This window comes from Pristiophorus japonicus, chromosome 8 (genome assembly GCF_044704955.1).
Source record: "Pristiophorus japonicus isolate sPriJap1 chromosome 8, sPriJap1.hap1, whole genome shotgun sequence".
NCBI lineage: Eukaryota > Metazoa > Chordata > Chondrichthyes > Pristiophoridae > Pristiophorus > Pristiophorus japonicus.
Window position 1 is genome coordinate 100046949 of NC_091984.1, and position 17306 is coordinate 100064254.

The following is a 17306-nucleotide window of genomic DNA, read 5'->3' on the forward strand; positions in this document are numbered from 1 at the left end:
GAGTGGACAAGGGAGAACCAGTTGATGTGGTGTAATTGGACTTTCAGAAGGCTTTCGACAAGGTTCCACACAAGAGATTAATGTGCAAAGTTAAAGCACATGGGATTGGGGGTAGTGTGCTGACGTGGATTAAGAACTGGTTGGCAGACAGGAAGCAAAGAGTAAGAGGAAGTAAATGGGTACTTTTCAGAATGGCAGGCAGTGACTAGTGGGGTACCGCAAGGTTCTGTGCTGGGGCCCCAGCTGTTTACATTGTACATTAATGATTTAGATGAGGGGATTAAATGTAGTATCTCCAAATTTGCGGATGACACTAAGTTGGGTGGCAGTGTGAGCTGCAAGGAGGATGCTATGGGTGAAGAAGTTTCTCCTCATCTTGGTCCTAAATGGCTTACCCCTTATCCTCAGACTGTGACCCCTGGTTCTGGACTTCCCCAACATTGGGAACATTCTTCCTGCATCTAACCTGTCTAAACCCGTCAGAATTTTAAACGTTTCTATGCGATCCCCCCTCATTCTTCTGAACTCCAGTGAATACAAGCCCAGTTGATCCAGTCTTTCTTGATATGTCAGTCCCGCCATCCTGGGAATCAATCTGGTGAACGTTCGCTGCACTCCCTCAATAGCAAGAATGTCCTTCCTCAAGTTAGGAGACCAAAACTGTAAACAATACTCCAGGTGTGGCCTCACCAAGGCCCTGTACAAATGTAGTAACACCTCCCTGCCCCTGTACTCAAATCCCCTCGCTATGAAGGCCAACATGCCATTTGCTTTCTTAACCGCCTGCTCTACCTGAATGCCAACCTTCAATGACTGATGTACCATGACACCCAGGTCTTGTTGCACCTCCCCTTTTCCTAAACTGTCACCATTCAGATAATAGTCAGTCTCTCTCTGTTTTTACCACCAAAGTGGATAACCTCACATTTATCCACATTATACTTCATCTGCCATGCATTTGTCCACTCACCTAATCTACCCAAGTCATTCTGCAGCCTCATAGCATCCTCCTCGCAGCCCACACTGCCACCCAACTTAGTGTCATCCGCAAATTTGGAGATACTACATTTAATCCCCTCATCTAAATCATTAATGTACAATGTAAACAGTTGGGGCCCCAGCACAGAACCTTGCGGTACCCCACTAGTAAGGTGACCAAAACTGCACGCAGTACTCCAGGTGCGGCCTCACCAATACCCTATACAGTTGCAGAAGGACCTCCCTGCTTTTGTACTCCATCCCTCTCGCAATGAAGGCCAATATTCCATTTGCCTTCCTGATTACCTGTTGCACCTGCAAACTAACTTTTTGGGATTCATGCACAAGGACCCCCTAGGTCCTTCTGTACTGCAGCATGTTGTAATTTCTCCTCATTCAAATAATATTCCCTTTTACTGTTTTTTTTTTTTCCCCCAAGGTGGATGACCTCATACTTTCCGACATTGTATTCCATGTGTCAAACCTTAGCCCATTCGCTTAACCTATCTAAATCTCTTTGCAGACTCTCTGTGTCCTCTACACAACCCGCTTCCCCACTAATCTTTGTGTCATCTGCAAATTTTGTTACACTACACTCTGTCCCCTCTTCCAGGTCATCTATGTATATTGTAAACAGTTGTGGTCCCAGCACCGATCCCTGTGGCACACCACTCGCCACCGATTTCCAACCCGAAAAGGACCCATTTATCCCGACTCTCTGCTTTTTGCTTGTGGCACTACTTGAAGAGAGGGCAGTTCTCCAGGTGCCCTGAATGAAATTCGTCCCTTGACCAATAGCATCAAAATGCAGATTAAGTGGTTGTTCCTTCCGTTGGTGTTTGTGGGACCATATTGGCGCAGAATGTTTGCTGTGTTTGCCTATGTAATAATAATCATTGCATTCCCACTGTATGAAGTGATTTGAAATATTTTGACATAAAGGTGCCCTATACATTGATGTAATTCATTCTTTCTTTTACATCTCAATTGAAGTTGAAGTTTTTCTCATTTGAATGACCAAGTTTACATGTAATTGCGGAGTTTTGGATTTAATGGCATTGAGGTGAGGCCACAAAAAGAATCCGTTCAGAAAATGTTTGCTATTATGCAGTTCACAAGATGTTTATCATCACAGTTGAAGGGATTGTGAAAAATATATTTTGACAGTCCCTTGGCATGAAACTGAGTGAGAAACCTGTGGCGAATACAACAACAATTTGTATTTATATATAGCGCCTTTAACATAGTAAAACATCCCAAGGTGCTTACAGGAGCGTTATCAAACAAAATTTGTCAAAGAGCCACATAAGGAGATATTAGTGCAGATGAGAGAGGTTTTAAGGAAGGGAGAGATTTAGGGAGGCAATTCCAGAGCTTTGGATGGTTGAGTGATTATAATCAGGGATGCTAAAGGGACCAGAATTAGATATCACGGAGGTTTGTAGAGCTGGAAGAGATTACAGAGATAAGAAGGGCGAGGCCAAGGGGCAGGATAAGAATTTTAAAATTGAGGCGTTGCTTAACTGGGAGCCAATGTAGGTCAGCAAGCACAGGGGTGAGTGGGACTTGGTGCAAGTTAGGACATGGGCAGCAGAGTTTTGAATTACCTCAAGTTTATGGAGGATAGAAAATATATAAGAAATGTTTTGTGAATACATTTAAAGTTTAAAAAAATTACAATGTTTGGGCAAGATATTTACTGTACTAAATGGTCACATCTAATTGCTTCATAAAACTTAAGATGCGTGTTTTTTTCTTTTGACCATTCAGACAAACACTTTGCCGTATTCTCTATTCTGTTCCACTATTATAAAGCTCAAATTGATTACAAGTTGCATTTCTATTGAACAGCAGGTACAGGTATCTCACTGCCTGGTAAATTTAGATTCATTGTAGTAATCATTTATAACTATTATTCAAGTTGTGACCACAAAAGTCCCTTTTTTAACTAAAATTGGTGCAAGTTTTTGGCTTGTGATGATAAATTGCATCTTTCTTTGTTGAGCAAGCAGCAAGAGATTTACAATGTTTAAAATAGGATGTTCAGTTTTAAAGCAGCACAGAAATTGAGAAAAATGACTGAAACCAGCATGGGAATTTGCTCTCCGGCAGAATGGAATCAAACTATCCTGACATTTATTTGTATGTGTGGGAGTAAGAGAGAGGGTTCTGTAGTGACTTTTCTAATGAGTACATAACATTTACAATCTACAGTGGATCTGTTCTGGAGCTAAGGGGCTGAATCCATTTTGGGTGTTAGCGCATCGGCAGCCCGTCCAATTTTCTTTTCCATTGAAGTCAAATGAAAAGAAGTCCGGTCGGAGCGTAAAACGGGCTGCCGATGTGCTATCGCTCATTTTTCGCAATCACTCAATGATTTTCACCCCCTAAGGATTAATGTAGACAGAATTTTCTTTAACAAAATGTTCATGGTGGACTGATTGTACCAAATGTAATGACTGTTGAGAGTAAATTGCAATTTGTATTTTTTTTAAAAAAAAGGTTACCTCTGGAATTGCACTAATTTCAGATTTGTATCAGTCGCTGACAGATTTGACGGTATTTAAAAAAAATCAGTGCTCCACAGCATCTTCTGTGTCTATTGAATTGAGCAGATTACTGTACTATTGCTTTTGCAAAAAATAACCTGCAGTTTCTTTACAAATTGTGTATAACATTTCATGTCTATATAGGGGTGCCAACAATTATTATTAGGTTTCCAGCATTATTTATCTTAATTTGGCAATAGTACAAGGGGTTGAGTTCCTCCCAACCACTTCATTTTGGGAGGGAGAGATTGAGGTTTTTTTTCAATTTTTATAAAAACTATTTTTTTTCTCTAATCTTGATGCTGTGGCTAGTTTGTCGTCTTTGCATTTTTATTTTTCTACACGTTGAGTTAAAAATAAACAATTCCCTCCATCCTCGTGAGGAAACTCTGACCTCCCTGATAGCCTGACTGAGATGGGAAACTTAAGCTATGGGCGTTGTGGGGGCAAATATTAATGTTCCTTGAAGATTTTATGACAACACATTAAAATGTTTGAGAGTAATGATCGTGCATTATGGGATGTACCCATTGTTGATTTTGTTCATTTACTATCATTAATTTGTTACATAAAATAAGACTAGTGTAATACTCTATTTTCTAGATCCACTTTATGATCCCTTGTATATCCATTTAAGGACTGCAGTAGGATTTTAGCATCATACCCAAAGTTGCACAAGTTTATAATTGTAAAGTCTTTTCCTCTTTGCTGCATTTATTGGAAGCTACATATGTGGCATTGTGTGTTTAGTAATTCACACAAATAATTGCCATCGAAAATTTTCTTTGTTTGAAATTAGATTCTCATCGGTCCTCGGTGGGGGGGGGGGGCTGGGGGGCCGTTAAACTTTAAATGAATGCATAACATCAAAAAGAAAGCTTTGCCGACAGCACTTGGGTAAATGTAAAACAGAAGGGGAAAGCTCAACTCTCTCAATGCTGTCTAACTTAATCATGAAATGAGCTGATGTTCTCGTCTTTTTCTCTGGCTGCATACACGAGGGCAAAATCCGATGTGGTTACATTTTCTGAATAATTGTTAATGATTTCTTTCCGTGTTGCTATTTTGGTACATGGAGTGGAAATGATTCGGCACAGTTTAAACATTTAGTTAGCTTAATGCAAATGAGCGGCCGTCTTTTAAACCACTTCAACGGCTATAGAAAGTTGTGAATGGCACTGTGTCTGCTTTGCTGTTACAATCTGGCATAAACAACACATCCTGGCTGAAATTATTTTCCTCTGCTCCAAAGTTTTCAACAATATTTTGTACATGCAGACTGATTTTATTCGCAATTGTTGTTTACTTACATGCTCACCAAATTGCATCAAGGAAATATGAGTTACTTTTTAAAAAAAAAAAGAAAGTATTTAATCACTGATCAATGGATTGTTTTAAGGAACTTTCTAATGGGGACCAGCATGCTCTGTTGTAGTGCAGTTGTGGCCCCAGCAAGATGTAATTGTGCTCTTCTTACAGTTGTACTTGAATTTGATGCATGTTTTTTTTTCCGCTTACAGGGATCAAGTACTAGAGATGTTTGATCATGCATATCAAAATTACATGGTAAGCTGCACCAATCTTTATTTATTGAGATTCCTTTCATTTATGCTGCATTTAAATTTTTTAGATAGTATGCAAAAGTGCTGTGTTTAAGGGTGTGGTTGTACTGGCCACACTGGCGTCAATGCAAAGTGTGATATCAAGCCAGGGTTGAAAAGTGCTGGAGCGGGAGAGTCTGTTGTATCTCCATATAAACTTTTTGATTATTTTGAGAGCATAGATCCTCCTACCTACACTCTTAAAACATTTCAAATTTACAGGTCGGAGCAGACCTTTACACATACACGTATTCCCTCTGCAATTATTGGTCTCCGACCATTAGTGCAATATTACAGCAGCCCGATTACCACAATTATAGTAGGAGAAGGTGATGTTTTGGAATCTGAAAGTTGTCATTTATTCAAAAATATTTGATAATTAACAGATGGGGTAAATTTTATGGAACTGCTTCTATATCTAAATAATGTGTCCTTCGCACAATTGTGCACAGTTAGTTTGTGCTGGAATGGTAACAATTTTTGCACTGTGCATTTGCAATGAGAAGGAATCTGAGCCAAGCTCGGCATGCCACAACATAGACATGCCGACACACTGAACTGGTTCAGCAAATTTACAAAGTGTGATTGTAGAACTAGAAGCAGATCTAGAGACCGCTGACAGAAAAAATAGGTACCCACTGATCATCATCATCATCATCAAAGGCAGTCCCTCGGAATCGAGGAAGACTTGCTTCCACTCTTAAAAATGAGTCCTTAGGTGGCTGAACAGTCCAACACGAGAACCACAGTCCCTGTCACAGGTGTGACAGATAGTCGTTGAGGGAAGGTGTGGGTGGGACTGGTTTGCCGCACGCTCTTTTCACTGCCTGCGCTTGATTTCTGCAGGCTCTCAGCGATGAGACTCGAGGTGCTCAGCGCCCTCCCGGATGCACTCCCTCCACTTAGGGCAGTCTTTGGCCAGGGACTCCCAGGTGTCAGTGGGGATGTTGCACTTTATCAGGAAGACTTTGAGGGTGTCCTTGTAAATTTCCTCTGCCCACCTTTGGCTCGTTTGCCATGAAGGAGTTCCGAGTAGAGCGTTTGCTTTGGGAGTCTCCTGTCTGGAATGCGAACAGTGTGGTCTGCCCAGCGGAGCTGATCAGGTGTGGTCAGTGCTTCAATGCTGGGGGATGTTGGCCTGGTCGAGGACACTAATGTTGGTGCGACTGTCCTCCCATGGGATTTGTAGGATCTTGCGGAGGCATTGTTGGTGGTATTTCTCCAGCGACTTGAGGTGTCTACTGTACATGGTCCATGTCTCTGAGCCATACAGGAGGGCAGGTATTACTACAACCCTGTAGACCTTGAGCATGGTGGCAGTTTTGAGGGTCTAGTCTTCAAACACTCTTTTCCTCAGGCGGCCGAAGGCTTCACTGGCGCACCTAGAGGCGGTGTTGAATTTCAATGTTTGCTCTTGTTGATAAAAGGCTCCCGAGGTATGGGAAATACGACCAATGATGTCTCCGCAAGATCCTGCAAATCCCCTGGGAGGACAGACGCACCAACTTCTTCTTGATCAGGCCAACATCCCCAGCATTGAAGCACTGACCACACTCAACCAGCGCCGTTTGGCGGGCCACATTGTTCACCTGTCCGACACAAGACTCCTAAAGCAAGCGTTCTACTCTGAACTCTTACATGGCAAGCGAGCCCCAGGTGGGCAGAGGAAACGTTTCAAGCACACCCTCAAAGCCTCCTTGATAAAGCGCAACATTCCCACCGATAGCTGGGAGAACCTGGCCAAAAGACCACCCTAAGTGGAGGAAGTGCATCCGGGAGGGCGCTGAGCACCTCATTTTCAGAGTGGAAGCAAGTCTTCCTCGATTCCGAGGGACTGCCTATGATGGTGATGACATGCACAATTGCATACAGATGGGTTATGTAAAATATTAAGTCAGAGAAATTCAACTGAAAACTGTTTTTAATATAGTAAACTTATTGGAATGGTGTGGAGAAATCCATTGCTCGAAACTTCAGTCGTTCAGAACAATGTCTGGTATGCAGATACTTCTGCCTCAAAATGGTTGTATCTGCGCCATACAATTCAAAAAGTATAGATTGACTAAAAGCAAAATATCTGGTTCTCCAAATATTACAACCGTAATAATTTATGTATTGTTGTAAAAATGCTGCCTCAAGCTACTGTATAGTGATATTATCTTAAGTTATTAGTTGATTTCCTGTTGCATTGCATGCAGCGAGTCCAGACCAAGTTGAATATTCGGGTCGACGGGGTTAGAAGGAATAACTGGACCCAGGTGGAGGATGGGGCAAGGAAGTGAAGGAGGAAAGGGAAGAGGAGCAAAGTAGTTTGATGGGGAGAGAGGATGAGGAACATAGGATGAAAGAAGAGGGATGGGAAGAGAGGAAGAGCATTGGGCAGAAGTTGGGAGAGGGAAGGAATGGGGACAAGGAAGCAAAGGCAGGAGATGTCTCTAGGGAGGATGAAGTGAGTTCCTCTGTGCTACCACAGTGCTGATTTTCCTGCTTGATGGGGGTGGGAAGAGGGTTCCAGGTCTGATTGTCTTGCCATTGGGGGAGGGAAGGTGGGCATGGGCCCAATTTTTCTAGTCAGCAAGATAGTGGGGTGCCCTATTTTGTGAGCGTGGGTGGGGGATGCCAAAGTGGCTTGTCAGAATGGGGGACTGGAAAGCCATATTCTCTTGTGAAGGAGGGAAGGTAAAACTTTCTTGCCAATGGTGGAAAGGACTGGTTAGACTTTCTTCTTGTGGGGTGGGGGTAGGGGGAATACTGGACAACTTTTCTGGTCATGGGGGCGGCGGGGTGGAAAGAGCGAGAAAAGGCTAGATCTGATTTTCTAGTACCTGAATGGGTTCCATGGGAATCCGATGGGAGCGAGGGTTAGGGGCTGCAATTCTTCTCAGCGATACTCCTGGTACTTGCTGTGAGGTTACACTTGCTGTTCAGATCAGGTAGATCAAATTTCACACAAAAGTCTGCAGTTGGAGCTAGTCTTTGGAAGTTCACTGCTGGTTCCTTTCATTGTTTTTGACCGTGGGTTCATTTTGGTTTTTGAATACTTTTGAACAATTATTTCGCTATATCCTATTTTTGCCTGGAGGTTTACATGAACCATGGTTTCCCCAGGGATTGGATGAGAGGAGGACTCGATCAAGATGTATGTTATTAGGGAGTTTACAATTTACCCTTTCCTTATAGTTTGTCTTTGAACGGGAGGACTACATCAGAGCTATCTTCAACGATTATTTTCCGTTTAACTACATGAACCGTTGCTGTATAACTTGTTGCTGCTGGCTGTTGGAGGATGATTTACTACAACATTAGTTGAGCCCCACTGTACATTGTCACATCATGTGACCTTCAGAGTGCCACCGACAGGTGTAAAGTTGTGACCACTCACTTTAAAAAAAAAAAATCTGTAATAGATAAATGGAAACTTGATTTCTTTCAGGTAGTAAATCCCTTGCCGTGTAAAGCACGATGAAAATTAGCTTTGAATTTAATATCTTGCACAGTAGTGTAGGCCTGTTGTTGACTGAGCATATCTACATAGATTTGGATCATCGTAAAAGGCACTATATATCAGTGCAGTGTTGATGTTATTAGAACATAAGAAATAGAAGCAGGTTTAGAGCATATGGCCCCGCGAGCATGCTCCGCCATTCATTATGATGGCTGATCTTCGACCTCAACTCCACTTTTCAGCCTGATCCCCATATCCCTTGATTCCCTTAGAGTCCAAAAAGCTATGGATCTCAGCCTTGAATATACTCAATGACTCAGCATCCACAGCCCTTTGGGGTAGAGAATGCCAAAGATTCACAACCCCCTGAGTGAAGACATTTCTCTTCATCTCTGTCTTAAATGACCAACCCCTTATCCTGAGACTATGCCCCCTAGTTCTAGACTCTAGCCAGGGGAAACAGCCTCTCAGCATCTACCCTGACAAGCCCCCTCAGAATTTTATATGTTTCAATTAGATCCCCTCTCATTCTTTTAAACTCCAGAGAATATCGGCCAATTCTACAGAATCTCTCCTCATAGGACAATCCTCTCATAGGATCAATCTAGTGAACCTTCATTGCACTGCCTCTAAGGCAAGTCAATCCTTCCTTGGGTACGGAGACAAAACTGTGTACAGTATTTGGACTTTTTCCAGCAGTAGAAATGATAGTTGGCCTGCAAATAAGAATTAATGTTACTTTTTCCAAGGTGGGAATGTAGTAATATGGAAAAACACCCCATCCTTGTCCTTAAAGTAGAAAGCAATTCCTTTTCCCAGTTGGATACTGAGCTCTCCTGAAATAGTGCCAGATATGCTACTGCACATAACACATTCTCTACTTCGTTGTCTGTCCAGTTTTCAGATGAGTCATTTTCTATTATTGTAGCTTTTATGATATTTTTGGGATGATTATAAATTTGAATAATACAGACAATTACTTGCCCTAATAACAAACAACGGAAGAACTCTGTAATTAACTCTGCTTGTTCTGTGTTGGACAGGCAGCAGAGTGGTTATTTCAACCTTCATCTTCCGTGTCAGTCCTTGGTAAAGCAGGATATGAACAACTGGATGAACAGGTCGCAGTTCTGTAATAGGAATTTTAGACTATTGTAACAAGAATTACATTCTTGTCAAAGTGCATCAATAAGAAAATATCTCAACTATTTTATCTAAAAAAAAAATCTGCTTTCTTTTTTTTTGTTGCTTTTTCTATCTCTCGTCAAGTACAGGGTTACCTTTTCCTATCTCCTGTAAAGTACAGTGTGCAAGTCTTACAATTGCATACATCACACGTCTATATTTCTCAAGGATAAATAAAAATATATTCAGAGTTTAGCTTGCACACCAGTTAAGTTTAGTTTTAATCAAATATAGACACTGGATGCCAGTAGTTTCTCACTTGAACACACTTATGTTCACAAAACCCTCTGTTAATACAGAATGATTTAACAATTTTTAAATTAAAACTTGGTTAAATGCGCATTCAAATTTTACTTTTTGGATAATATTGTGAAGAATTGGCTTATAGAGTATTAAAAAAAAATGCAATTCCTTTTGAAACAAAATGCCAGGTGTATTTAGTGCCAAGGGCATACTGACTACATTAATAGCAAAATAAAGCATTTAATGTAATTTATTGTCTATTAAAATAGTTAACAGATTGAGACTTTTGATTGTCAGCATGGAGTGACAGTGCTGAATTCTGTTCACTTTCTGTCAGCTCTTTTTTGTGCTGGAAGTCAATCATCTAGCGTGTATGAATTCGGTGTATCGTGTCAAGTGAAAGGTCAGTAGAACACGGGGAGGTGCAGGACAGATGTTTACATTACACGTGTGCATTATTTCATTCAGATCATTAACTACTCCAAGGGATTTAAACCTTGATCCAGAACAAATACTGCTCTTATTGCATCAATTCTAATGTATAATATTGCCGCAGAAGGGTACAGTGTAAACACAGATAATCAGCAGTCCATCTGTTTAAACAGAACGCAGATTAAAATATAATTTATGAGGGGTAGAAAAACATCTGAACATTGCAGCTAGTCAAAATGATGAATGGAGGAGCACATACACATACCAGTGTGATACACCCTTTACAAAATGAGTACATAATGCACAGAAATGCCAATGTCTGGGAATGCTAATATGTCATTGGAATCTGTGTGACCGTCTTGTGTTATCGTCCTTGGCGAGGGGGTAGAAGTAAGTGAGATCTCTTTGAGACTGAATTAATTCCAAGGTGATAGAAGATTAGAGTTGAGTCAACACTCTAGCAGTGCTTCAGGGCATTGTTATTTGACCAGGCAGCCTGACTCCTTGAGATTCAGAGGGATAAAGCTATTAATCGGAGATTCCTTTGGCTCTGAATAATCCTGCAAACCAGTATCTTGATGAATAGGGTAGTTCTGGTCAACAAGTAGCAAGAAGTTTACCAGTGCTCTGCATACTTGATTTCTTAATCTTGCCTCTTATGCCTCAGGAGCTCAGGTACAGATGGTAAGTGGGCTTTATTCCTATGAAATAAGAGTATGCAATCCATACCAAGCCAACAGAAACGTGTAAGAATTTTTCAGTGGCTTGGTTTAGAAATTCTTAAACACAGATGGATTTCTGTTGTGTGTCAAAAAGAAAGTCTTTGTATGAAAAGAAAAAAAAAGACTTGCATTTCCTCCGTCTCCGTCTCCGTCTCCGTCTCTCTCCTCTCCCGCCCCAACCACCCCCGGAATTGAGGAAGATGTGCTTCCATTCTTAAAAATGATCCTTCGGTGGCTGAACAGTCCAATACGAGAACCATAGTCCCTGTCACAGGTGGGACAAATAGTCGTTGAGGGAAAGGGAGGGTGGGACTGGTTTGCCGCACGCTCTTTCCGCTGCCTGCACTTGATTTCTGCATGCTCTCGGTGATGAGACTCGAGGTGCTCAGCGCCCTCCCGGATGCACTTCCTCCACTTAGGGTGGTTTTTGGCCAGGGACTCCCAGTTGTCAGTGGGGATGTTGCACTTTTTCAGGGAGACTTTCAGGGTGTCCCTGTAATGTTTCCTCTGCCCACCTTTTGGCTTGTTTGCCGTGAAGGAGTTCTGAGTAGAGTGCTTGCTTTGGGAGTCTTGTGTCTGGCATTCGAATGATGTGGCCTGCCCAACGGAGCTGATCAAGTGTGGTCAGTGCTTCAATGCTGGGGATGTTGGCCTGGTCGAGGACGCTAATGTTGGTGCGTCTGTCCTCCCAGGGGTTTTGTAGGATCTTTCTCCAGCGACTTGAGGTGTCTACTGTACATGGTCCATGTCTCTGAGCCATACTGGAGGACGGGTATTACTACAGCCCTGTAGACCATGAGTTTGGTGGCAGTTTTGAGGGCCCGATCTTCAAACACTTTTTTTCCTCAAGCAGCCGAAGGCTGCACTGGCGCTTTGGAGGCGGTGTTGAATCTCGTCGACAATGTCTGCTCTTGTTGTTAAGAGGCTCCCGAGGTATGAGAAAAGGTCCACGTTGTCCAGGGCCACGCCGTGGATCTTGATGACTAGGGGGGCAGTGCTGTGCGGTGAGAACAGGCTGATGAAGGACCTTGGTCTTACAGTTGTTTAGCGTAAGGCCCATGCTTTCGTATGCCTTGGTAAATACGTCGACTATGTCCTGGAGTTCAGCCTCTGTATGTGAGCAGACGCAAGCGTCGTCCGCATACTGTGGCTTGACGACAGAGGTTTGGGTGGTCTTGGGCCTGGCCTGGAGACGGCGAAGGTTGAACATGTTCCCACTGGTTCTGTAGTTGAGTTCCACTCCAGCAGGGAGCTTGTTGACTGTGAGGTGGAGCATGGCAGCGAGGAAGATTGAGAAGAGGGTTGGGGCGATGACTCACCCGGTTTGACCCCGGTCCAGATGTGGATTGGGTCTGTAATGGATCCGTTGGTAAGGATCACGGTCTGCATGTTGTCATGGAGCAGGCGGAGGATGGTGATGAACTTTTGGGGGCATCCGAAACTGAGGAGGACGCTCCATAGACCCTTGCAGTTGACAGTGTCAAAGGCCTTTGTAAGGTCGAAGAAGGCCATGTATAAGAGCTGGTGTTGTTCCCTGCATTTTTCCTGCAGCTGTCGCGCTGCAAAAATCATGTCCGTTGTGCCCTGTAGGGGACGAAATCTGCACTGTGACTCCGGGAGGAGCTCCTCAGCCATAGGGAGAAGACGGTTGAGGAGGACTCTAGGGACGACTTTTCCAGTGGCTGATAACCGGGAGATTCCTCTGTAGTTGCCGTAGTCGGACTTGTCCCCATTTTTAAAGCTGGAGACAAGATGGCCGCCGGGTTGGCAGCTCTCTAGGGAGCTCCCCTGCTGAACAACTACCATCTTCTACCATCCGGCAACTTTCCACCCCCAGCCTCCCCCTTCACACTGTCTAAACTTCCTCCTTCTCTTTCCCCCTCCCCCCCCCACCCCCCCCAAGCTTGCATTTCCACAGCACCTTTCATAACCTCAGGATGTCTCAAAGCGCTTTACAGCCAATGAAGTACTTTTGAAGTGTAATCACTGTTGTAATGTAGGAAATGTTTGTGGCAGGCAATTTGCATATAGCAAGCTCCCACAAACAGCTATGTGATCAATACCAGATAATAAGAACATAAGAAATAGGAGCATGGCTAATCTGTGATGTTGATTGAGGAATAAATATTGGACGGGACATCGGGAGAACTGTCCTATTCTTCTTAAAAGATCCCACAGCATGATTTTCATGTCCACCTGCGAGAGTAGATGGGGCCTCAGTTTAACGTTTCATCCAAAAGACCGGGACCTCTGACAGTGCAGCACTCCCTTGGAGTGGGAGGGGGAAGATTCAGTTGTCATGGTTCACGTGGGTATCAACGACATAGGTCGCACAAATAATGAGGTTCTGCTGAGGGATTATGAGCAGCTCGGGGCCAAATTAAAAAGCAGAACCACAAACGTAATAATCTCTGGATTGCTACCTCAGCCACGAGCAAATTTGCATAGGGTAAATAAGATCAGAGTTAAACACGTGGCTCAAAGACTGGTGTGGGAGAAATGGGTTTTCGTTCGTGGGACACTGGCACCAGTACTGGGGTGAGAGGGGGCTGTTCCGTTGGGACGGGCTCCATTTAGACCGTGCTGGGACGAGGGTCCTGCCTGATTGAATAACTAGGGTTGTAGAGAGGGCTTTAAACTAATTAGTGGAGGGGAGGGTTCAGGTGAACGGAAATGTAAAAAGTCAAAGAATAAGGAGAAGGCAATAGTGCAAGGTAGCACATGGGGAAATGAAAACTAGAGTGTGATCGGAAGGGACAGAATGTAGAAACATAAAAGTGTATCAGAAAGTGGGGTCAAAGCAGGAAAAAGTGGTTTTAAAAAAAAAATCTAAAAGCTCTTTATCTGAATGCACGCAGCATTCGTAACAAAATAAATGAGTTGACGGCTCAAATAGATACAAATGGGTATGATCTGATAGCCATTACAAAGGCGTGATTGCAAGGTGACCAAGGCTGGGAAGTAAATATTCTGGGGTATTTGACAATTTGGAAGGACAGACAGAAAGGAAAAGGAGTTGGGGTAGCTCTGTTAATAAAGAATGAGATTGGTGCGTTCGTGAAAAACGATATTGGCTTAGAAGATCAAGATGTTGAATCAGTTTGGGTGGAGATAAGGAATAATAAGGGGAAACCATCGCTGGTGGGTGTAGTATATAGGCCCCTTAACAGTAGCTACACTGTTGGACGGAGTATAAATCAAGCAATAATGGAGGCTTCTAAAAAGGGAATAATCATGGGCGATTTTAACCTTCATAATGATTGGAAAAAGCAAATTGGCCAGTGTAGCCTTGAGGAAGAACTCATAGAATGCATCCGGGAGAGTTTCCTTGAACAGTATGTTGCGGAACCAACCAGGGAGCAGGCTATCTTAGATTTGGTACTGTATAATGAGACGGGATTAATAAACGATCTCCTAGTAAAGGATCCTCTAGGAATGAGTGATCATAGCATGGTTGAATTTTTCAAATTCAGTTCGAGGGTGAGAAAGTTGGATCTCAAACCAGTGTCCTAAGCTTAAACAAAGGAGACTACAAAGGTATGAAGTAGCTAAAGTTGCCTGGGAAAATTCAAGTGTGGGACAGTTGATGAGCAGTGGCAGACATTTAAGGAGATATTTCATAACTCTCAACAAAACTATATCCCAATGAAAAGGAAAGACTAAGAGAAGGGATAACCATCCATGGCTAACTAAGGAAATAAGGGGTGGTATTAAATTGAAAACAAGGGCATACAAAGTGGTCAAGACTAGTGGGAGGCCAGAGGATTGGGAACTTGTAAAAGCCACCAAAGAATGTCTAAAAAAAATAATGGAGAGAGGGAAAATAGATTATGAATGCAAACTCTCACGAAATATAAAACCAATAGTCAGAGTTTCTACAGGTACATAAAAAGGAAAAGAGTGGCTAAAGTAAATGTTGCTTTCTTAGAGGATGAGACTGGGGAATTAATAATGGGGAACAAGGAAATGGCAGAGACTTTGAACAAATATTTTGTGTCAGTCTTCACAGTAGAAGACACTAAAAACATCCCAATAGTGGATCATCAAGGGGCAATAGGGAGGGAGGATATTGATACTATCACTAAAGAAGTAGTACTCGGTAAAATAATGGGACTAAAAAGGCAGACGAGTCCCCTTGCATCCTAGGGTCTTAAAAGTGGCTGCGGGGATAGTGGATGTATTGGTTGTAATCTACCAAAATTCCCTGGATTCTGGTAAGATCCCACTGGATTGGAAAACTGCAAATGTAACGCCCCTATTTAGAAAAAGGAGGCTGACAGAAAGCAGGAAACTATAGACCAGTTAGCCTAACATCGGTCATTGGGAAAATGCTAGAGTCCATTATTAAGGAAGCAGTCGCAGGACATTTGGAAAAGCATGATTCAATCAAGCAGAGTCAGCATGATTTTATGAAAGGGAAATCATGTTTGGCAAATTTGCTGGAGTTCTTTGAGGATATAACCAGTCCGGTAGATAAGCGGGAACCAGTGGATGTGGTTCATTTAGATTTCCAGAAGGCATTCGATAAGGTGCCACATAAAAGGTTACTGCACAAGATAAAAGTTTAAGGGGTCGGGGGTGATATATTAGCATGGATAGAGAATTGGCTAACTAACAGAAAACAGAGAGTCAGGATAAATGGGTAATTTTCCGGTTGGCAAACTAACTAGTGGGGTGCAGCAGCGATCGGTGTTGGGTCCTCAACGATTTGCAATCTATATTAATGACTTGGATGAAGGGACTGAGTGTAATGTAGCTGTAAGCGGATAAAAAATGATCACTAAAGTGGATACTGAAAGTAGTGAATTGATCCGACACATGGTCCAGATTGTAGGGCTTATCAGTAGCCAACAATGCATTGACCCTTAACACAGACTGAGAAGATGAAAACATACACTTAATACTGAATAATACATCCACCAAGGGCAGTGGAGAGTCTAGAAACCAAGCAAACCCTGGGAAGCAAGGTTACTTCACACATCATAAGGAACTGAGGCAAAGTTGACACCACTGAATAACACATTCCAGAAGGGTGACATGTGATGAGAGATGGACAGGTGGGGGGGAACCACTCAGATCCAGTCTGATGTAACTTCGCTGATAGCAATAGGCCAATCTGTGGTTTTGTAGGAGGGTCGCACACCTCGAGAAATGTATAACTGTAATTGCAAAACTGTTGTTCTGAGAAGTGTTCATCGGAGCCCTTCCCTAGCATGCTTGAATGAAAACCGGTTGAACCGAAGTTTTTGTCTCAGTGATTCCGTGGTTGCTATACGAGAGGCTGGGAGACCAAAATTGTGAGGATACAAGAAATCTGCAAAGGGATATAGACAAGCTAAGTGAGTGGGCAAAAATTTGGCAGATGGAGTATAATGTGGGAAAATGTGAGGTTATGCACTTTGGCAGAAAAAATTGAAAAGCAAATTATAATTTAAATGGAGAAAAATTGCAAAGTGCTGCAGTACAGAGGGACCTGGGGGTCGTTGTGCATGAAACACAAAAAGTGAGTATGCAGGTACAGCAAGTAATCAGGAAGGCAAATGGAATGTTGGCCTTTATTGCAAGGGAGATAGAGTATAAAAGCAGAGAAGTACTGCTACAATTGTACAAGGTATTGGTGAGGCCACACGCTACAGTGGCCGCGCATGTGCAGTAGCTCCAGGCGCCCAAAACTCTGTGGGAGGGGCCCGAAGCACGCAGCCACTAGCCCTGGCCGAATGGCCTCACTGGGGCTGCGTGCATAAGGCTGCCTCCCACGTCCAGCTCCTGCTTCCTCCGGACCGGACCCAACTTGACTCCCGCTCCCACCCCCGACCGATCTCGGCTCCGCGCTCCCGACCCCCCCGGACCCGGCACCACCTACCTGTCAATCCGGTAAGTCTAAGTTCGAAGTCTTGGTCTCTCTCTCTCTCTCTCTCTCTCTCTCTCTCTCTCTCTCTCTCTCTCTCTCTCTCTCCTCTCACCCTCCCTCCCCTCCCTCCCTTCTCTCACCTCCTCCCTCCCTTCTCTCACAACCCCCTCCTTACCTCCCTCCTCTCACGCCCCCCTCCTCTCCTCCCTTCTCTCACCCCTCCTCCTCCCTCCCTTCTCTCACAACCCCCTCCTCACCTCCCTCCTCTCACGCCCCCCTCCTCCCTCCCTTCTCTCACCC

The 17306-nt window shown here is 43.4% G+C and overlaps 1 protein-coding gene across 2 annotated transcripts in view; it reads left to right on the forward strand.

Annotated features, from left to right (window-relative positions):
• The window catches only part of edem3 (ER degradation enhancer, mannosidase alpha-like 3), a 97846-nt gene that overhangs the window by 16320 nt on the left and 64220 nt on the right, over positions 1–17306 (forward strand). For both annotated transcript variants that reach the window (XM_070887177.1, XM_070887178.1), the window contains exon 2: positions 5048–5093. In XM_070887177.1, coding sequence (XP_070743278.1) covers positions 5048–5093 — 46 coding nt within the window. The remainder of the gene's footprint in view (positions 1–5047; positions 5094–17306) is intronic.